Below are 23,157 nucleotides of genomic sequence, written 5' to 3' on the forward strand. Positions count from 1 at the left end.
TTCTATATCCTATACCAACGGCAATTTTGTAGTTTCATTGCTCTCATACTTTGTCATTGTTTCCAATTCGTGGCATTGTTTTCATCGATCGATAATCATTGACCCGTGGTAGTACATGCTTTAAATAAATAGTAGACGACTCAAACTATACATACAAACAAGGATACAATGTTGAGAGAATGTACCAATTAACACAAACTTCCAATCAAGGAAAAATTCATGTAATGATACAAATAAGGGGCATTCAATCTCCAACATATATAAATTATGAATTTTTTTATCGGATGTATTATCAACACATAATTAATTCATATCTATTCTACAAAATTGCTAGTTCTCTTTTTGAAGGGGTGTGTTGAAAGAACAAAGATTTTGACAATGCACGTTTGAACGCTTGGACGTGAAGCGTAGAAAATGCACGAATTCACCTACAATATATTTTATTCATTTTTTAATTATAAAAATTGATGACAACAAAAATTGATTTCTAGACTATTTGATCATAGTGACTCATGTCAAACAACTAATTATTTTAAAAGTTTGATCTATTAGGTAAAAGACTTTGAAGTCACACAATAGCATGTTTGCGTTTGAAGTGTGGCAATACATTGACCTACCTGACGGCTGACGCACTTGAGTTTGAATTATAAATAATGTACAAACTCATTTATCATGTAGTTAATTAAATTTCACTTTTTATTAGAATAATGAGACGAGAAGAATCAAACTATAAATCACTTAAGCATAAAAACTATAATATCTTGTATTGCTAATCATCTCACTAACTTTAAATGTTGGATATATGAATAATTTTATATTATTATTTGAAGATGCAACTAAAACATAGATCAATGATTATAGGGTTAATCATCTAATTAGTCCCTGTGGTTGTGTGGCCGTCTGAAATTAGTCCCTCCCCGGAAAATCTGAAAATCTAAGTCCTCGCGTTTGAAAAAGTGTGTGTAGCAGGTCCTCGCCGGAGGGACTAATTTCCACCCACTTTCCAAACCCGAGGACTTAGATTTCTAGGGAGGGACTAATTTCAGACGGCCACACAACCACAGGGACCAATTAGATGATTAACCCATGATTATAAGCAAAAGTTTCAATCACTCAACTTTTTTAATATATAGGAGGCTTAACTGCACTTTTGATCCCCCACTTATACCATTTGTGCAATTTCGGTCCTTAACGTTTAAAAATTGCACTTTTCGTCCTACACATTTACCTCCGTTAACACTTTTGGTTTTCCATCCAAAAGTTAACGGTTTCATCTTAAAAAATAATTAAAAAAACGAAAAAAACATAAAAACTCCATCATCTTCATCTTGTTCTTCATCATCTTCAAAAAATTTCCAGAAAATCAATTTTTTCCCTAACACTCAGAATACCCAAACTTCATCTTCTTCCTATAATACCCAAACTTCATCTGCTTCCCATGTTCTTCCCAACAACAAACCCATGAATCAAATGCAACAAAAAAAAAATCGAGGAACAACATAAATTCCAGAAATATAAACCACATTTTCCTTTTCCCCTCACCCAAATCCAAAATCAACAAACAAAAGCAGAAATAATCTGGAACCCAGAAAGAAGCAATGGAAGGAAGCGCCCTCATAATCACCATCCAAACTCATTCGTCCTTTGAAGTCGAAACAAAGAACCAATTCAAACCAGAGATTTCAGAAACGATGGGTTTTGGGGAAAAGGTGGTTTTTTTATTCGAACCTGGAATTTTGAACCCAAATCGATAGAGAGGGAGGGAGAAGAGATCGAGAAGGAGGGACAAACTTCGAACCCATAAACCATATCACCCTTCTTCCAGAACAAATTCAACGGTGGAGAAGTATTTCCTTGTACGTTTTCCTCTAATCCTTACTCTTCGTATACCCACACAACCCTTCTATCTTCTTTTTTCTTTCCAAATCCCGATCCCCATTTCTCTCCCTCACTGCAGAACAAAGGAATATAATAGATTTCTGGGTTATTTATTTTTGGGAACATAAAGCATCTCATAGGATTTCTGGTTTTTGTGGATTTTTCATATGAGTATAATAGATTTTTGGGTTATTTATTTTTTTAAGCTGAAACCGCTAACTTTTGGATGGAAAACCAAAAGTGCTAACGGAGATAAATGTGTAGGATGAAAAGTGTAATTTTTAAACGTTAAGGACCGAAACTGCACAAATGGTATAAGTGGGGGACCAAAAGTGCAGTTAAGCCTATATAAGAAGTTGATTAGTACATGTAACATGGGAATGTGGGACATTTATCAATCTATGTACGTGTGGGGTTAAGCTAGAGAGTGCTAGTAGTATATATAGCCATAGGAGAGTAAATATTTTTCTATTTATTTTTTGACGTTTCAAATTGATATCGCAATTCTAATTCGGGTGTAGTGAATGTTGTAATAATTACTCAAGTAGTAATAATTACACAGTGTTCTAAAATGACAAGTGTGTTGATTTTGCATTGAATGGATTTGAAACAAGTCTCACATAGATAGTAGAGCAACTTTTCAAAATATTTATATATCATTAAATGCCAACCATTCAACAAAGGGACAAAGAGAGGATATAGTGCCACATGTGCATGGTTTGGTGGTCCCAAACTTTTGTGTCACATGTTCCACTCATACCACCCCGATGGTGACACCGGCGTGGGCGTGGGCGTAGAGGCGCTAGTGGCGGCTTGTAGACGGTACTTGAGCACTTGAGCACGACGCAACGACGGCAACGCGGTTGCTGTAACGTCCGTCTGTTTTGCTCGTTTTTGAATTTGAATTTTGCAACTGTTCTCGAAGGGTCGCAACTGTTCACATATCGGTTGGTAACAGACACAATTTATGAAGGGTTGCAACCTTATATATTGTTCTGTTTGGCCTATAAATATAGTGCATGTTCAGAATTCAACATTCACAATCATATCCTCTGATTTTCCAGAAAACCACTTCGCTTCATTTCGAGTTTTCATTAGTCTTGTGCAAACTCAAAACAAGGCTGATTATCCTGGGTATTATTGCATCCAAACTCTAAGACAAAATTCAGAGAGTGCTTGAAATACTTTAAGGAAAGTGATTTCATCACGATCAAGCATGTTCATTTCCAACAGTGAAGAATAAAATTTTTCCAAAAAAGTGCAGCTTCTAAAAATTAAATTCTTAATAAAAAAATTAAACAATAACTTGTGACCTGTGAGTCTATGACCGGCATAAGTGTGTGGTACATTAATACTAGAAATTAAACTCGTGCGTTGCACGGGTTCGTTTTTAATTTGTATTTTTTAATTGTAATATTTAAATTTGCAGAAAAGTAAGCAAGCTATTATTTATAAGAATATTTAGATATATGTATAATTAAATATAATTGAGTTATGATATTCTCACACTTTCTTTCTCTAATAAGGGAAAAAAAGATCAAACAAGTATATATATATTTTTTTTTTTGCTTCATCGGAAGAAAAAATAGGTAGATTTCTATTGAGATTGAAATGAGAGTAGTTTTTTTTTTGATATAAAAGAAATTTAATTACTTAATTAGATTAGCATTGAAATGAACGTGGTGGTCTACTATTTTTTTTCTAATATTGATTTAGTCGTTGCAGTGATGTTATCAGTTGTGCTAAATTTTTTTTATCAAGATAGATGTGGTTGTTTACCATTGCTGGTGGCATAGAAGTTCTTTTAAAATCACTTTCACGAACATAAAAATAGATTCTATCTAACTGTAGGATGGACGTCATTTGTTCCCTTTGAATGATTAAGTTGCTATTTTTTTTTCCATAATATGACAATATTGAGGAGTGAAAGATTCATATTTCTTATCAAGAATATAGTGAGTACCACATTTTACACTTATCTTTCTAGTGCAGTATATAAATTTATGTGGCTCACACTTTGTTACTGATTTGTGTCATATAAATATAGAAATGATGATATATTTGTATGATTTCAATTGAATGAGAAAAGTTGTTTAGTAAATTACCATATATGTGAAACTCACAGTTTTATTTTCCAATCATCTGCAACGGGGACATATCACTAAGTAATGTGTGTTTCTTGTTGTTGTTGATGATCTTTCTCCTGCAATAAAGAAATAAGAATGAGTAATTTAAAAAAGCAATTTTGAAATTAACTAAAATAATTAAAAATGACATACTTGTTGAAGTAGTTAGAGACAATTGTCATTTTTTTCTCACCAGCGGCTGAAGTCTAAGAAATATGAATAATTTGAGTTTGTGAGTGATTTCACTGGTTTGTTTATATAGAGATATAATAGATGCATGGTTCAATATAATACATTTCATTTTTTATTTATTTAATGTAGATAGTTGAATAGCCTCCTGACATTAACAATTTTATTCAGTTTTTGACACTGGTATTGCCATCATGCCACTATTTTTAATTTAATGTTAGTTTTTCTTCGGAGTTACTATGTTAAGGAATTCTAAGAGTTTGTGAGTTTAAGAAAAATAGACATATATTCGTGCAAAAAATTGGACAACAAACTAAGACCATTGCTGTAAGACCCAAAATTTTAGAATTAAATAAATAAATAATTTCCAACTCACGCATAGGATTCTGTGTAAGCGTGAGAGGAACTTGACTTTCGTTTAATGTTTGGATTTATATTATGAAGAAGAAAGTTCAGGAAATGACTAAGAATAGTACTATAGTCGATATAGTTATAGCACGAGTAGTATTCACTTCCGCCTTAGGGTGAAAACGTTAGTAAACGACTAATTTACACTTAAAGACACGATGGAAACTAATTCCAAAAATCTTCAGAGAAATGTTAGAACTTCTCTTAATCCTGCCATGACAGGCGTTTCGATACGAAACCTTGGAATGTACGAACGTCCGATTCTAATCCTCGAAGGTTTGCCGAAACTAAATCACTGATAGTTCAAGAAACCTAAAATCAACCGACGATGAAGACTTTTTCTATTCGGAGCTTCAAATGAAGATTCCACACGCGTAAACCTATTTCTCTTGATGTTTCCAACCTTTCTTCAGAAGAAAGTTTTCTCATCCGACATCAACTGCAAAAAGTAGTTTTTCGGGTAAAATCGATTTACACCGACTTTGGATCGTTTGATTTAATTCCAAGAAACCTCTTTTGAGTTTTGGAATTATGTCGCTAGAACCTATCTTAGAATTCACAGAGGAATGCGCAGGAAAAATCGGAATCGCGAAATTTTCATTTTTCCGCATTTTCCAAAACCTATAAATAGCTTGAAAAATAAAAAAAACATCACAAACACACACACACACGGCCATGGGTTCCGCTTTTTGAGTCAAAAACTCTCGACTGAGCTTAGCGTCAGTAGGATTAGTCGTCATAATCGTCGTTGGTATCGACCCCATCTAAGTTGTTTTTCGAAATTCTGATTTTGAGTTTCCGAGCTAAAAATATTGACCAAAATACCCCTGCGACAGTTTTCGACCCGATAATTTTTCTGAGAGTTTCCCTGGCCTAGATATCACCTAAAAATACCTAGGAATCGATTTAGATCGAAGAAAAAGTCCGGAAACCCTATTTTTGAGAGTGGCCGAAACCTATTTGCTAGGGTACCGTGTCCAAAAATAATTTTTGGGTCTCTATGACCTGAGCTATAGCGTAGCTCTTTCCGTTGTCGAAATTTTGGCTCCGGTTTCGTGTCATTCCGAGTTCTGTAGCTCGAGTTATGCTCGTTTTAGCGAACGAAGTCTCCGTTGTCAATTTGTGCCTAAATAGGAACTCTGAAGCTTTAGAGGCTTTCTTTACGATTTCGATTAGTATTAGTAGAACGTGTTGCTCCTAGTGAAGCTTGTGTTGATGATTGTGTTTTCTTTGTTCTAGGTTCGCAATTTCCATGCACAACTTCTACTCACGAAGGTAAGGGTAACTCAGTTTTAGAGCGTCTTTGAGTCTTGCATGTTTAAATCGCACTGCCTGCGTTTGAGATGAAGATGTTTATATTGATTGGCATTGGATTATGATTATTATGCTTGCAATGTTGTATGCTTGCTTATATTGACTGTTTCTGAGGCTTGTGCCAAATGTTTTCTGAAGGCTTCGGCCGAGTAAACTTATTGAGACGTATGTCTCCGTTTTCTGAGAGGCTTCGGCCGTTTACTGGTTTCTGTCATTGAACTGAGTTGGTATGCAATTGAATTGAGTTATGTTTGTTGAAATTATGAATAACAGTTGGTTATTCTGAGTTGGTTATTGGTTTGGGAATTGTGGTTGACTAACTTGGCATATAGGGAAAGTGGCGATGAGGTGGGTGTGGTCCCACGTGATTGTCCCGTCTTTCGAGGCTTTATAAAGTGGCAATGAGGTGGGTGTGGTCCCACGAGATTGTCCCATCTTTCAAGATGTTCCAAAGTGGCGATGAGGTGGGTGTGGTCCCACGCGATTGTCCCGTCCGGAGTGGCGTTAAGTGGCAATGAGGTGGGTGTGGTCCCGCGTGATTGTCCCGTCTTTAGAGACGTTGCTGATCGATCCATTTTGGTAGAAGCATATAGTTGCATTATAGGGAACTAACATCTAACCCTATGTTGTTGGATTTTAGTTATTGGTTTATTGATATCTGATTTGATGTTACATTGTTGAGGTTATTATTATCTTAGTTAATCTATGTTAAGATATTGATATATGAGTTGAGTTATGTTGCTAGGTTATTTACCATGCTAGGTAATTAAATTCGAATAGCATGATTTTCTCTTTTATACATGGTAGTTGCATGGAGTTAACCCTTTTTATTTGCTACTTGTTGTCTGGGCGCTTAACGCTATTAGGCGTTGGAGAGCCTTCCGCTGAAGCTTAGCTGTTCGAGTTGAAGACCGTGACTGTGGGCGGTCGAGTAGAGGTGGATGAAGTAGTTGCTTCTCCCTTTTTGGTGGACTATGTTTGAGTTTCTTTCTCCATCTGAGACTCTGTTGTTTAAACCTTATTTCGCCACTGTTTAAGTGTGCGTACTTATTTTGGAAACTTGTTTATGATATTGTAAGACACTATTATTATATGTCGGGAACGGGTTGTTTAATTAAGACTATGTTCTGTATTCAACTATGTTTAGTTGTTTTCGAAAAGAAAAAAATATATCGTGTTTTCTTAGGATTACGAAATAGTCCTTAGATTTTGTTAGATAACTAATGTGACTCCTCAATTGAGAAATCGGGGTGTTACAATTGCATATCAAGATTAATTTTGGCGGAAGTATGCTTTATTGTTAATAGTTTTTTTTTTCTTGGACTAAATTGATATTAGTTTAAAATTAACATTAAATTTGATTTTAATTTAAGGTACTGTGCTAAAACCATTTGCAGATATAACTTTGTGGTCTGTTACACTTTTGGCATGGATGTTACTCTTTTGCTTATACATTTGATATTAATTAAGTTTAAAACTGAAATCATTAGTGCACAAGTTTCCACTACCCGTTCATTCACTCACTAAGCTATCTCATTAAAACACCAATTTTTTTACTAATGTATGTAGGTTCTCACGTGTATTTGTACTAAATACTCAGCTCAAGTGAGCTTTACTAATATATATAGATAGATAGATATTTTATTTTTTTGGAAAAACCAAAAATACATATATATATATATATATAAATAATTACTTTAGGAAATAAGAGCCCCAAGTACAATATAGATAGATATATATTGATAGAAATTTCTTTATTTTAAAAGTATTTTATCTAAATTATTTATTAATAAATATTATTTTGTTTTTTATTTTGAATTTTTAAATTTGTCAAATGCAAAGCTCAAGTCAATTTTAAGTCTATGAATGTTGTTATTTAATATAAGTAGTTGAATGGGTTTTTATAATACAAATTTTTTCAGTTTTTAGTTTATTAAATTTTTTATTTTTTAATGTATTTAATATAAAGGTATGTGAGCTTTTATGATTTAATACATATGTGTATTTGTACTTAATACTTAGCTCAAGTGAGCTTTACTAATATATATAGACTGGTATTTTTTACCCGTGCGATGCACGGGGATATTCATTTTTTTTGTCGTTTGTAAATTTTAAAAAACTTGTGTTAATTTTATTTTGTTTATTCAAATAGTTATAAAAGGCACTATCAAGTGTGAGTAAGTCGAACATATAAATAAAATGACAATTTTGAGATGTTTATAAGTAAGATGATCCATACACCTAATGTTTTAAGGTTTTAGGTGAAAGATGAGGTGTTCAACACACTTGTGTTTGATGTTTACCCTAATGTGATGATCCATCATAGTTTTAAACATATTTTTTGCCCTAACGCCACCATGATATTAATGTTGTCAGCTCAAACAGTATTGTGTCCCAATGAGAGTATTTGAAATCAACGAAAAAACATATGAATATTAAGTTGAGTAATATCTCATTTACAATATGAATATTTGAATGAATTTTATTGTCAAAATGAACCTCATAAATGTAGTAGAAATTAATTTTAAAAAAGAAGAAGAAGAAGAAATTGGGTCATTTATAAGATATGAGGCAAATACTAATATAGTAGGATATCAGTTACAAATCTTAATTGACGATAAAACAAATAAAGTAGGATATAAGTTACAAAGATAACTCTTTTATTAGATATTTATGACTCCATAATCATGATACTATTTTGATCACAGTAATTAAATTGGGGTGATTTACAACATAAAACCATCTTATTTTTCATGTTTTTTATGTCTTTCATATAATAATTAATCCACTTAATGTTTGAAAATATGAAGAGTTTCAAAAAAGAAAATGTGAAGTTTTTTTATAACATGCGAAGTGATTAACATTTAAGGAAAAAAACTGAGTCCCTAATGATAGCTCAAGTGGTAAGAGCTGGGGGGGCATATATATAGGGGAGAGGAGGTCTAGAGGTCGATCCCGAGAGGGTGTAATTTATCTTTACGATGTACCAAAAAGAAAGGAAAGAATCCGAATAAAAAAGATTGATGGACATAAAAACAATATAATCCACTATTGGACGTACACCTACTTTTGTGATGGTTTTAGAACACCGAAAAGTGTATAAAATATTCAGAATACAAAAAGAACAAAAGCATATAAAAATTGCAAAAAAAGAAAATTCATAGTGAAACACATACAAATCAATGAACCAACAAATCTATAAAATCATATAAGAAAACCGGCAAAAAAAGTATGGACAAAAATGTATTTATACCTATAATTTAAGCTTTACAGAAGATTGAAGGTTTAAAAAAACTGAAGAATATTGAAGGTATATATATTCAAAGGTTATTAGGACCCCTATGTGAATGCATTGATTTTTACAATTAAGTTTAGTGAATAAATTTGGGAATGCAAAAGGACAATGAGATTGCTATGAAACGAATGGTCGTGATTGAATATGGGAGAATAATTTGCATTTTTACCCAAATAATTATACTCAAATTTTCAATGTAGTATAATAAATTGTTAAATTATTATTTTACCCTCAAGGTTGTGAAAAATTTAGTGAATAGATTTGGGAATGCAAAAGGACAATGAGATTGCTATGAAACGAACGGTCGTGATTGAATATGGGAGAATAATTTGCATTTTTACCAAAATAATTATAGTCAAATTTTCAATGTAGTATAATAAATTTTTAAATTATTATTTTACCCTCAAGGTTGCGAAAACTTTAGTGAATAGATTTGGGAATGCAAAAGGACAATGAGATTGTTATGAAGCGAACGGTCGTGATTGAATATGGGAGAATAATTTGCATTTTTACCAAAATAATTATACTCAAATTTTCATTGTAGTATAATAAATTGTTAAATTATTATTTTACCCTCAAGGTTGCGAAAACTTTAGTGAATAGGTGATATCATTTTGAGTTAGACCACCTATTGAATTTTTGAATTAAAATAGTGTGGTATGTTTTATTCAAATGTTATATTATTTTTTTATTAATAAATATCTAGGAGCAATAATAAAAAACCTAAATTAATTAAATGGCAGATACTTACTTCTTATATCATTGACATGGTTTCTCCGAACTTGTGAATTTCGGCTTCGTGTCGAGGCCTTTAAATGGGAGATACATATTGTTGTGCTTTCATCTGCTGCATTGTTTGGTTCAAATGTTTCCATTTAAAAGAATTTTTAGGGAATATATAAAAACAAGTTAGATTATCAAGCACCGACACAAAATAACTGAAAAAAATTGTTTTTTTGTTTTGGAAACATACCATTTGAAATGTTAGGTTGTTGAATGCTTGCAGAAGTTCCTTCGCCGTTGACATGGTTTCTCTGAACCGGTGAATTTCTGCTTCGTGCCAAACCCTTTACATGGGAGATTCACAATGTTGTGTTTTGTTGTGTTATACAAATATTTACATTGATTTTTTTTTAAGAGAATTTATAAAAGCAATTTAATTAAAAAATCACCGGCACAACATAAATCAAATAAAAAGTTGTTTTACGATTAGAAATGTTAGATTGTTGAAACCTCGCAGAAGTTTCTTGGCTCGATTGATTTGATTCTATGTTAGAATTAGGCATTATATGAAAATGGTGCATTCATGAATGTTAAACTTATTGAAAAAATTGGATATGAAAAATGAAAGAATTAAAAAATTGATATGTACGAAACTTACTTGTGTCGTTGGTCGAAGATCCATAGTTTGATGAATTATGCTTGCGATCTTCATCTTTCAGCCTTATTTAGAGGGCGATAAACAATGGTTCTTTTGCAAACCAAGTTATCTATTTTTGAGACTGAGGCATATGCAACAATGCGAAAGGGTGAGAAATCGTTTCAAAGACAAAGATGTTTGAGTGGGAAATTGTGTGTTGAGGTGAAAACTTTTTTGTTATTTATATAGTAAGCAAATGGGAATGGAGTTATAGAAGTGGAATGGTTTTTTCTCTTGGATTTAACTATTTATTTTTGTGTCATGATTAGATACTTTGATTTAGGATTTTAAACCAATTTTGAAGATTACAAATTTTTAAACTTCTTCTAAATTAATCTCTTAATTTATATGTAACTTCTAAATTGCATTAATATTTTTGTAAAAAAAATTGTGCTTATAAAAATATGTAGCCTATATGCACATTGAAGCCATTTTTATATTCTATGGGATAATGGAAAGCATATGAGAATATGATTGTAGAATATGAATGATTGTTGTAACATCATTAGGTAATTTAAAGTGGGATGTTAAAAGTTTATATTCTTTAACTTCTTATAAATTAATTTCTCAAATGAATGTAACTCCTAAATTGCCTTAATTTTGTTAACTTCTCATAATTCACTATTAGACACTTTTTTTTGGCAAATCATTATTAAGCACTTTGGTAAATCAAATGCTTGTGAATCAACGGCTGAGATTCAATTCAAGTGAATTAAATTACTTTTTTACTAAAATATCCATACCCAACTTTTGAAATTAATTGTTGAATGACTGGTTTGCCCCCAAAGTGGGATGTGTTCTTTTTTATGTTTATTGAAGGAAAATTTATTATGAATTAAAAAACAAAATTAATTTTAGATATAAGTAAACATGAATTTGTATTTTTTAAAGTGATGAATGTATTTGTTTTTTATTTTGCAGAAGTAGTATAATTTATTTTTTTGTGGTTTTTGTCATGACTTTTTTTTATGAGCTTTGATTAAAAATGTACTCACCACTTCTTTTCATAATAAGTCTCCGTATACGTAAAAAATATCATCACTAAAATTCTCTCAGATTTCTTTCCAAACAAATTATGCCCTTAAAAGCATATATGATAACAGTGAAGTAGCAAAAAGTCTTATAAGATTGTTTGCAGTGCCGACATGCAAAGCTTCTATTACTTCATCCATGTATTATTTATCATCTTCAAGTAAGCTCATCGTATAGCACACGTCCTTGAATGTGTCATATGTAACTTCATATATTTTTCTTATGTTTCGAAAGGAATGAGCCCCTTTGTAAGATTTAGCAACAACCTCACTTTTTTAGAGCATATAATTTCTCAAAATTTGTGTTACTTTTTTTATGTTTATCAAAATAATTTTTATGCAATAAAAGCTTAAAATTAAATTTATATATAAGAAATCATAAATTTGAAATTTTCTTTTACCGTGAAAAAAAAACATGAAAAAAAACCTATTTATAAACCATGAAAAAACCTATTTGTAAACTATGGAAACTGTCCAATATAAAGTAGGATGGAATAAAGAGGCGCTATCCACGACACCATTCTCGGATGCTATCCACGGCAATCTCAGAAGCATTAGGCGCTACCCTTCACGTGTGGTTTTCTCCCCTGTGCTTTAGATTTTACTTTTGATTGTTTTATTGAATAATAGTTGCTGATAGACTAAGCATGCATATCAATGGAATATTTTTAAATTCTAAAAATAATTATCTAATTCTGTTTTTATTTGTAAATATAAGAATTTGACCCTGAAAATAAAATAAGACCAATATCCTTCAATTTTTGGTCTAGAAAATGTCATTAATAAAAAAATTGATAAATCACTTATTATGAAAATCTAACTTGAAGGTTAGAAATTCTTTTGCCATATAATCATTCAAACAAAATGTCTTCATGATAGATCTACATTCTAAGTGGACTTTTTCCAAAAGCATAAACTTTTATTCATTAAAAAGATAAAAATTGAGAAACAATCTTTCTTAATTTGACAAAGAGCCAAAATATGACATAAAAATATATCTATCACACTCAACGAAGCAAACCTTCATAATTGACATAGAAAGCAAAATAAATGGGCTTCCAGCCTACAAAACAATCTTTAAAAAATTATGCAATAAAAAATTTAGATGTTAAATGATATGAATGCATAATTAGGCCACTGAAAAGAAATTTTTCAGGAGTTGCTAATCCCTTGAGGATGTTCACAAAAACTTCTCAATGCCACATACCAAATTTTTCAAAAATGATAAATAGGCAATGGAAAGATTGAATCAAACTAAGAAGAAAGATATAAAAGATGAGAGTTCATAAAGTTTAATTAGTTGGTTACCTTGATATGTACAACTTTTTAATGGCTAACACCAAGTCTAGCATGAGAAACTTCACATCGGTTACATTATACCTTAGAGAGAAGATCAACAACAAAAATAAATCACACAAAAAGAAAATTGATAAACATGAAGTCAATGTTCCGGAAATGTACACTATCTAAAAATCTTACATCCTTATAGAAAATCTAAACAAAATAATAAAGAACAAAACAGAATATGTACACTATCTAAAAATCACATTGATTTTTTGTGCAGGATTTATAAAACTTGAAACCTAAAACAAAAGCTAGTAGCTCACCAATTTCACAGCAACAAAACAGACCCTGCATAAAATCATGATTTGCAGTCACTGACAACTCTGTAGCTCAAAAGTGTAGATGGGGGGTTTAAGGAAAGATGAGGACAAATCAAACAGATGAAGAATATTTATACCTAGAGACTAAACCGTGAAGGATATGGAAAGCCTTAACAATTCTCTTCCTCATTACATTCATTAAATAGTATTCATTTTAGAATCAATTGAAATTGGAAGAGGAGTTTTGAAAAATGAAAAGTCATGAATCATTAATTTAGAAAAGTTGAAACAATTAGAATATTAAAATATCGATAATTTTTTTAAAGTCATAAAATCATTAAAGTGTTATCAAATTTTAAAATCAATTTCATAAGAGATGAATTAAAAATATGTTTTTTTAGAAAATGTATAAAAAAATATAAATATTTGATTGGACAATGGAAACAAAACTAAATAAATTCTAAAAATTTAGAATAATTAAAAAATTATGTGCTAATAAAATAACATCTTTGTGTCACTCACAAAAATCTCATAGAAAATAAAAATATTTTTTTAAAAAAGTATGCTTCTTAAAGAATTGTTGATTTTTTTTTAAGCTGAATTATTGATTAAATTAATGGAATACAAAAAATCAATGTTATAAAAATCACACATTAGCTAATATTTAAATTTAAAACGTTTTGGGAATATAAACATGCATCTAGGTTGCATAAACTTCTTTTTAATTATAGCTATATAGATAGATATTAATTAAGTTTGAATTAATAATTCGATAAATGAAAACTAATTATGTTTGTCCTATGGGATTCCATAACTTATATGATTTAAATGATAATAAATATATTTAAATAAATTATAAGGACGGTCAAGATCAAAACTAATTAATCAACGGTCAAGATTGATTTCTTAGAAAATATTCTACAAAATTACATAAAGACCCATGATAACATATTCATTCATATGCCATAGTTAATTGCATGACTATTTTACCCTCCTTGTTGCCAAACTTCACTTTTATATAATATATATAGATATAGATATAGATAGATAGATAGATATAGATAGATATAGATAGATATAGATAGATAGATATAGATAGATAGATTTTTATTCTATGCAGTAAGAACCGATAAAAACTGTAAAATGAAATCTCTTGTTTATGTCTCATGAACTTTACTTTACTGTTAGCATTTATGATATATTGTTGGCCTTAAATTACCATAAACATGCACGCACTACAGGCTCTTTTTCCTGTCCCACAGCCTAACTACAGCCAAACAATTAATCATGTCCTGCCATATCCTGTGTTAGATCTCTAAATATTCTCCTTTTTATAGAAAGGAAATGGTACAAGTGGTTTACGACCTCAGTTTTTGAACTCATAGAATGAAATGGAACAGTGGAGTGAAATGGAATCACAAGATACTAAGATAATTATTTGATTAGTAAAAGAATGATGAGTTATATTAGAACCGAATGAATGAACTCATTACTATCATGTTTAGATTAACTTATAGTTTATTCAGTTATTCTAGTTGATTCGCACATTCAGAAACTAGTTACATACTCCCCCCGTTCCAAAATTATTGTAGTTTTAATTTTTTCACAAAGTTTAAGAGTTCATTGATTGATGTTATAATTTTACTGAAACACCCTTATTTAATATGAGTTATATAAAATAGAGAGAATGAAAATCATTGGTCAACTAATTTGTGAGAATTGTGATTGGTGGAAATAAGAGGTGGTGCTTGAGAGATACAATATTAAATGAGAGCATGAATGAAAGAGAATGAGATAAAGTGCTTTGGATATGCAAAACAACAATGGTTTTGGAACAAAACAAAAAAGCTAAAACTACAATAGTTTTGGAACGGAGGGAGTAATCGATTTTGACTTTTAGAATCAATTTTAGGTTATTGTATTTGTGAGAGATGAATTGATTTTCTTTTTGCATGTGTAATAAACTTTATGGCATATAGTTAATTAGATCTTCCTAGAGATTATGATAGATCCTTTGATGGGTGTTTGGTGAATAATGATAAAAAGAAAAACCAGATGCGTGAGTTGGACATGTAATGATGGCTAAGCTTTCACCCTCTTTCACCCTCTCTTTTGGTCCCCTTTTATTTCAAAGCCTTTTTTCCTTTCATTACCTCCTTTTATACTTTAATCATAAATTGATATCAAAGGAAAAATGAAAATAAGAAAAGGGCATATACTTTTGTACTGAACCCTATATTTTATTGTCTTCCATCAATGTAATGATTTGTGACAATTGAGTGGTTAAAAAGGTCTACTACAATTATTGCTTGCTTTGGGCAATCAGTTCCTTTGGGTTTATTACTTGTGACTTAAATTAAATCAGTTTAGGAATTCACTAACTTGTTCACTTCCACCAAGAATCACTCATCCACATTACCCCTATGTAGCTAATAGGGACACCTTGTGGTTTCCAAATCCATAGTTCTACACTTCTGCAGTTCATTTTGGCTTGAGTGTTTTTAATTGCGGTTACAATCACAGCTGTCATTACTGTTATGTTGAGAAATTGCAGATAAATGTAGGTTGAAATGACTACAATTGCGATTGTCATGCATGTTTAGTTTTAAGTTGAACTTAACTAAATTCTAACGCAAGTATAAGGTTACTTTATGTTTCGCCCGTTACAAGGCCTCATAACACATTTTTTAGTTTCAATGCACCAAATGTAATTTTCAATTGTAAATCAAACATGTCCATAAATCGTAATGTCATTTCAAGGATTTCAAAACTCTTTATGATGCGGCCGCAAATGCCGCTGCGGACCTTCGGTTCAAAACTCTGCATGAGTCCTATTGCTGGAAGGAAGTATTAATTTGTTGCTTCTGTTCAAAAATTGTGACCTGACACCTTTTTTGGTAAGAAGAATAGGAATTATGAATGAATAGTTGGGAAAAAAATGGAATGAATAGATATATCGGAGGACACTGAGATGATCAGTAAATTAATACGTAGGACATGGGGCCCTGACGAAATTGCATATATGCATTGCATGTCCTCATCACTTTACAGTTCACATACACTCCAAAATCAGAGTCCCAAGTGCGGATAACGTACTATGTATCAAGCTTTTCCCACATGAGAAATTTCCTGGAAATGTTTTGTGTTTGTTGTTTCCACTTTCTAAGCATATATTATGTTTGAATAAAATATGATTTGGCTGGATCTATAATATATCTTCGTCTATCTGCAGTTTGCACCAAACTCAAATTCAGTTATAATTTCTTATCTAGCTAAAAGTTAGGTTTGAATTATGAATCAATAGTTTATAATTAACCTTTAGCTAATTTTCATACATATACTCATCATTATAGTTCTGCCGTCTCTGTATTAATTAAATATTGAACTACTTTTTAAAAAATACTTATATTTGAGCCCCACTTTTAATGTTAGGATGGGAGATGTGTCATATTATATTATTTATATGATACATGTTCACGATGAAACCTTGAAGTAGAGATAAGTAGATCGAACACAACAATGCCTTTGAATTTCTCAGTAAATGGACACATTTTATTAGGTATGGAGGAACTTTTTATATAGTCGAGGTTTCCTTAGATTACAATTAGTGGGATGAAAATAATCAAGCAATTGCATAATAGAGGGGGAGGAAGGTGGCCCAAGTGGCCAAACCCAAATCCAAAGTCCCAATTATCATTGGCAGGACAAAGATCGGGGTTTCTCCAGAGCCCGTGAAAACAATCCTAGTCACAATCCCAAACTACAATAAGACACTGATTTCGAATCAAATCACTAAGTTCAAATATAACAGTTTTTATAATACTATTTGACTCAGAAAAATTAAAGCCATAAATGGTCTAAAAATGCATTTTTATTTATTTGACTCACTACCAATGGTTTTGCACACTACATTCAGACAAGTTTTCTAAATGCAACATTAGCATTAACTTAGCTTGGGCAAAGCAGCAACCTCACCTATTAGCAAATTGTGGATCATATCTCAGTGATTCTGATAACATGGCTGCCTCATAAACAGTGGCGACATGAGGTGAATCGGAGTCAAGCATGGCACATGCCTACAGAGCTTTTCACTCAGGCGGGGGTCGGGGTACATCACCACCCATTACTCTCCACGGCCCCCAATAAAACTTCGGAGGCATGAGAGGTACTGCTTTCCCAGGGTGTTCTTCCCAGTACTTTTCCTGTGACATTGCAGGATTCATTACATAAATTAGTTTTTCAGATAGAATATCCTAAAAAAAAGTTAGTAGTATATATATCCATGATGTACTAATAAAACTTAGGAGGCATAAGAGGCACTGCTAACAATAATTTACTTGAGGCGAGAACAATAAACATTTTACTCATAAAAGCCTACTTTCATATAAGGTACAGCTGTATAAGCATGTAAAACACAAACAGAAGCTAATTTATTTTCTCATCATCCCTTCGTTTAATTGTTTTGTTTATATAATATAATGACAAAGTATAAGTAGGTCTGTAACACAATTAACTAAACATCATAAGAAACCCAAGACTCCATCATTTAATGATAACTTGAAGTAGATGTCGCAAATAACATCAGAATATTGGTCCATAGTAATGTACAACGATATACAACTCTTCAGAGACCAAAAGCAATGTAAATTGGATCCCTCCAATCCCTTAAATCCTATGTTTTTTTCAATCCACCAATACCACTACTTTTTTCCCACCAAGTTCTCCCCACACCTTCAAAGATCTTAGTTGTGAGGCCCACTATGCTGTGTATTGAAAGTTGACCACCAACGGCTGTCTCTCCTTCGTTCTGCTCCAATTCCTCCTCCTCTTCTTCTTCAGCCAAAATTATGACTTCGAACTGCTTGTTTTTACAAACATGAGTAGGACTATACTTTTCTTCACAGCGAAAACACTCCCCCTTCCTAACCTTCTCTTGCATTTCAGCATCAGAAAGCTTTACTGATGGGTTCCTTCCCTTGAATCCTCCAATACTTCCTGAATTCATATAACTGTTTTGGACAGAAGAACTGGAATTGAAAACACCAGAATTAGAGCCTGGGTTCGAAAATGAAGAATTAGAGTATTAGACCGGTTATTTGTGAAAGACTTATTCACATAACTCCCTTTGTTGAAACTATTACCACCCCCATTACCAATTGCACGACTCTTTTCCTCAATCAGCCTAGCTTTCTTCATCATAACTGACAAAGATTGCTGTTCATACAACTTCTTCTTTTAACCCATTCAAAAAGATACTCATCAGATAATCTTCCCCCAGCCCCGTTATAGACGCTGCATGTTTTTCATAATCTACCACAAACTCCACCACCGTATTCCCTTGTTTCAGCCTCAATAAGGCTAAAAAAGGATCTTGAGCAGATGTGGGTTGAAATCTTTCTACCACTGCTGACTTGAAATTCTGCCAAACAGGTCTGGGATTGCAAGATTCCCACAACTGATACCAACTTAGAGCAGCACCATCCAAAGCAACGATCACCGCGTGCATCTTCTCTGCTTCTTCTGTAGCACCCCTGATTTGAAAAATTCTCTCCAATTTCTGCACCCACCCATAAGCATCATCGACCCCTTCAAAAAGAGGAATCTCAAGCTTCCTCCATTTGTCAATGGAACTCGAATCTCCGAACCCCATCTCTGTTCATTCTCCGTCACGCTCCGACTCTAGACCCCGTCTTTCATTCCTGTTTCTGGGAATCCTTCTGGATCCAGATTTTCCATCCTGGTTCGCAGCAATTTTCTGGATATTACGAGCCATTTCCACCATGATTTCCTCTAAGTTCTTCACGCAATCTCCATGGGTCTCCAGTGCAGCGGTGGTGAAAGCAGCACTCTTCTCCAATGTTTCGATTCTTCCCTCCATCTTCTTGTTAACAATTAGTGCTGCCCAGACTTTTTACCCAAAGCACCAAGATCAGTTCAGTGCTCTGATACCAAATCGATAGAGATTGGTACAGAATATAGGAATTGAATCCTGAATAGATAACTATTATTGAACAATAACACCGGTACACTTGAATTCTGACATACGAGAGGCCAGTACTCTCCCAAGACTCAGATTCTACTCCAGAATAATCCCTATAACTGCTACACAATTTCTTATATATAAAGAGATAACTAACTACCTAAGCCAGTTACAAAAACTGACTAATTACAAATAACTACCCAAGTCAGTTCCAAAAACTGACTAATTACAAACTGAATAATTATAAAAATTGACTAACTGATTAAACTTATTCAGCCTCTATTCCTCAGTTGATACACTTCAGTAATAGGAAGCTGAATCCCGGGCCTATCATTTTTAAATACTTCATAATATAAAGTTGATGCATAACATACAATTGAACACAGATTTTGATCCTAAGATACAAGCAACTAAGTCTGTATCATACAGGTAAAATTTATGTATCACAAACGACACCTTACTATAATCCATGTAACAACAAGTAAGGTGGTATGCTAAAATCTCGAATACATGAATCCAATATTTCAGCAAAATCAGAAGAAGGTTAAAAGAATAGAACCTTATAGAGTTGTTCAGTGATGGCAGCACCAATAACACCAGAGTAGAAAGCAGCAATATAAATAGTGACCACAGGAGTGAAGGATTTGGGTCTTCTGTAAGGGTGAACCATGTCCCAAAGAAAGGTTTTCTCCCACTTTGTGTACAAATAATCTGCATATTTTCTCCACAGGAAGCTCGCCATTTCAATTGCTTTCTCTCTTCCCCTGAAACAACAGCATTCAAAATCTTCAAATCAGAACATGATTCTACTGGCTTCATGACCATATTTATCAGTTCAATCATCAATGCTTATGAATGTTAACCTAATTGGCATTCTGCTTATTTTTATTTGGAAAATACAAGTTCAGAGGGAGAGTAGTAACCTAGGTTGGCTCTGTTTTGTGAAGCGACGGCGATAATCTGGCCGGAAGCAAGTTGAACGGCGGCGAGGTGCAGGGTTCCGGCGACGATGTGACCGGAGCTAATAGTAGTTCCACTTAAAAAACAGAGCGTGGTGTCGCCGGTAGAAAAATTAACAAATTTGATACCCGATGTTTTTGACCCGGCCCAAATATATATCGGCCTCAACCAATTATCTTATTTTCCTTTTCTTAATGTAACCCATTATTTAGACTCTTCATACTATTGGGGAAAACGTCTAAAGTCTTGGTGGTGGAATACCAAGCAACAAGTCCTAGTTAAAATTAAGGCACGAAATCGTTAGGCGTAATTCAATCATATGACGCGTGAAAAATAGCGCAAGATATAAGGTCGGCGAATGAATAAGGTGGAAGGCGAGTGCTTGGTCACTCAGGATGTTGAGTATTTTACTACTCTGGCGTGTTGAGGGGTTAAACTATGAAACAACATGATTTACAAAATATCCAACGGCGATATAAAAAGCTATGGCGAAGGGTTGCTTAAACATAGACGAATGGCGGAAAAGTACACTACAAGGTGACAGTAAAAGCTAAAGTAATGTTAAAATTACATTATTCATTGTTTTCTTTCTCCTGTTCTTCTTCTTCCTCTTCTTCTTCAGTCGCTGTCCAGAGGTGTTGGTCAATCAGGGGAGGATCGTCGGGACCAACCAGTCCTTCGGCGGTTATCTCTTTCATTACTCCCATGGCGCTAAAGTCAAAGTTCGGGTACAAATGTTGGGCCTGATCTTTGGCGAGGTAGAAACCGCGCTCGCGGTTGTCAAGGGCGATGTCAGCGGCTTGTTCCCTCGCCTCAGTGGCTTTGGCCTTCTCCGTCGCCAGCTCGTCCTCTAGTCTTTTGATCTTTGCCAGTTGAGAAGCAATCTCAGCATCTTTCGTGGCGAGGGCCTCGGCATGAGTTTCGGTCGCTTTCTTGATCTCCTCGGACGTAGCCTGCATCACCGCCTCCATGTCAGACTTCGCCAAGGCCAAGGACTCCGCAGACTTTTTCTCTTGCTCCGCCAACGCCTTCTTCACTAACTCCAGCTCAGCGCGCAGTATGGCAAGCTCTGACTCCTTAGCAATCAGCGCCTCGCCTCGGGCGATCAAGTCCTTCTCAGCTTGCTCTTTTTCCTTTTTGCAAGCTTGAAGGCTTGCATCAAGCTCATCTGCTTCTTCCTTCATCAGCGCCAGCTGATCCTCCAGCTCGCCGATTTTAATCCCCGCCGTGCCAATCATCTTGTCGGCATAGACTTTGTCTTTTCCTGCCTGCGTCGCCAGTTTGTCGAAACGCTTTTCCCAAGCAGCGGCGGCTTCTTGATGCTTAGCATTTTCGGCCTTCAACCGCTCAGCTTCAATGGTGGCGGCATTGAACTTCTCAAATGCGTGAGCAAAGATGCACCCAGCGCGTAGGAGGCAAGCAAGAGTCTCCTCCTTGGTGTCATTAAGGCCCCGACTCAAAACTTCTTTTTCTATGACGTCACGGTTAAGACCAGCAAGTAAGAATTCTGAGGGTTCAATGGCGTTGGGGAGCATATTATAATAGCTTGAAGAACCGACCTCGGGAGCAGGGGCTTGTTCAATTTGAGCCGCTTCAGAGGTAGTGGCAGCGCCAGGACAGGATTTTTCCCCTTGATGAGGCGGGGAAGGCATGGAGCCCGCATCATGTGTTGAGGGCGGGCTAGGAGGCGCATCTTGGCGAGGGGGAGACTTCGGGGTTTCATTTTCTTTTTCCTTCTCTCCAATAGGAGTGTCGGAAGACGCAGCAGCTTTTGTGGCGTTGACGCCGGCGGAGGCGGCTGTGGCGCCAACAGAGGACTCAGCGGCAACAGCAGCGGTCGCACCGGCGGTGGCAGGAGTAGAAGTTGGTACGGTGGTTGGCTCGATAGCCGCGACGACGGAGGCTTCAGTGACATTTTTGCCTTTAGGCGCAGCAGCAGTGGTGGGCTGAGCGCCAGGGTTGGATGTGCCGGCGCCGGAGGAGGCTTTGACCAATCTTCTCCTCTTGGGAGCTTTGGTGCTTTCGGCTTGGTTCTCAGCACCGCCCCGTTTTTTCGCGTCGCCCTCAGTGTTGAATTTTGGGGAAAAGCGAGCCATTCTCCTCTCGCGGGCCTTCAGGAGCTCGGCGTTCGTGAAATTCATATCTTCTGTAACAATAAAAAATACGATCAGTGACAACATAGGAGACGAGAAAGGAAATGTCAATAGTAAAAGTGAGCTATGGGCAACCTAAGTATTTGGGAGTTCTTGAGAGGTCAGCGCCCTCAAGGACTGTTGTGCAGTCAAGGATGGGAAGTGGGGCAAGGAGATTAAGAAAGGCTTTGTCGTTGGCGGACAAAGATTCCTCTGAAGGATCGGTGATCCCATTGGGCTTCTCCGTCCAGTAAAGAGGAAAAAGGGCGGTCCCGTCTCTAAGGGTGAATGCCTCTGGGTAGGCGGGATGAACCGCCACACGGAAGTACTTCCGTGCGAAGGAGGACTTCGCGTTACTTTTGTGGGGATGCAAGCACTTCCGGCCGGCTCGGGCCTTCAAGGAAATCCATCCTTTGTTTTTGATGGACTTGGGGTCGACGTCGTAGAGGTAGAAGAAACTGGTGGGGGATGGGGCGATGCCGACAGCGGCGCTTAAGATTTCAAAACATCGAATGAAGGCCCAGGCGTTAGGGTGGAGTTGGCAGGGAGCCGCGTTGATGTCGCGGAGGACGGTTTGGACAAAGGGCGAGAAAGGAAGCCTGATTCCAAGCTCGCTAAACATGTATTCATACGCAAAGAAAAAATGGGATCTCTTTACGTCGCCGTCTGGCTTATGAAGCCAGGGGCGGTCCCCAGGACTGCAAATCCAGATCCTGAGTTTCGCGCTAAACTCATCGTCATTCGACAAACCACCCAGGGAGTTCACGAACTGCACGATGAGATCGCTGTTCTGAAAAATAGAAGGTTGGTCTATAGCCTC

At 34.8% G+C, this 23,157-nt stretch overlaps 1 protein-coding gene across 1 annotated transcript; it reads right to left on the reverse strand.

Moving 5' to 3' along the window:
* Positions 1 to 17,039: 17,039 nt before the first annotated feature.
* Positions 17,040 to 20,335, reverse strand: LOC130731180 (uncharacterized protein At4g29660). The gene is made up of 3 exons (XM_057583389.1): positions 20,169 to 20,335; positions 19,805 to 20,009; positions 17,040 to 17,467 (listed from the first exon to the last, which is right to left on the reverse strand). The coding sequence occupies exons 2-3, from the start codon at positions 19,985 to 19,987 to the stop codon at positions 17,354 to 17,356; spliced, it is 297 nt and encodes a 98-aa protein (XP_057439372.1). The 5' UTR covers positions 19,988 to 20,009; positions 20,169 to 20,335; the 3' UTR covers positions 17,040 to 17,353.
* Between the last annotated feature and the right edge of the window lie 2,822 nt (positions 20,336 to 23,157).

The sequence above is a fragment of the Lotus japonicus genome, chromosome 1, assembly GCF_012489685.1.
Source record: "Lotus japonicus ecotype B-129 chromosome 1, LjGifu_v1.2".
NCBI classification, from domain to species: Eukaryota; Viridiplantae; Streptophyta; class Magnoliopsida; order Fabales; family Fabaceae; genus Lotus; species Lotus japonicus.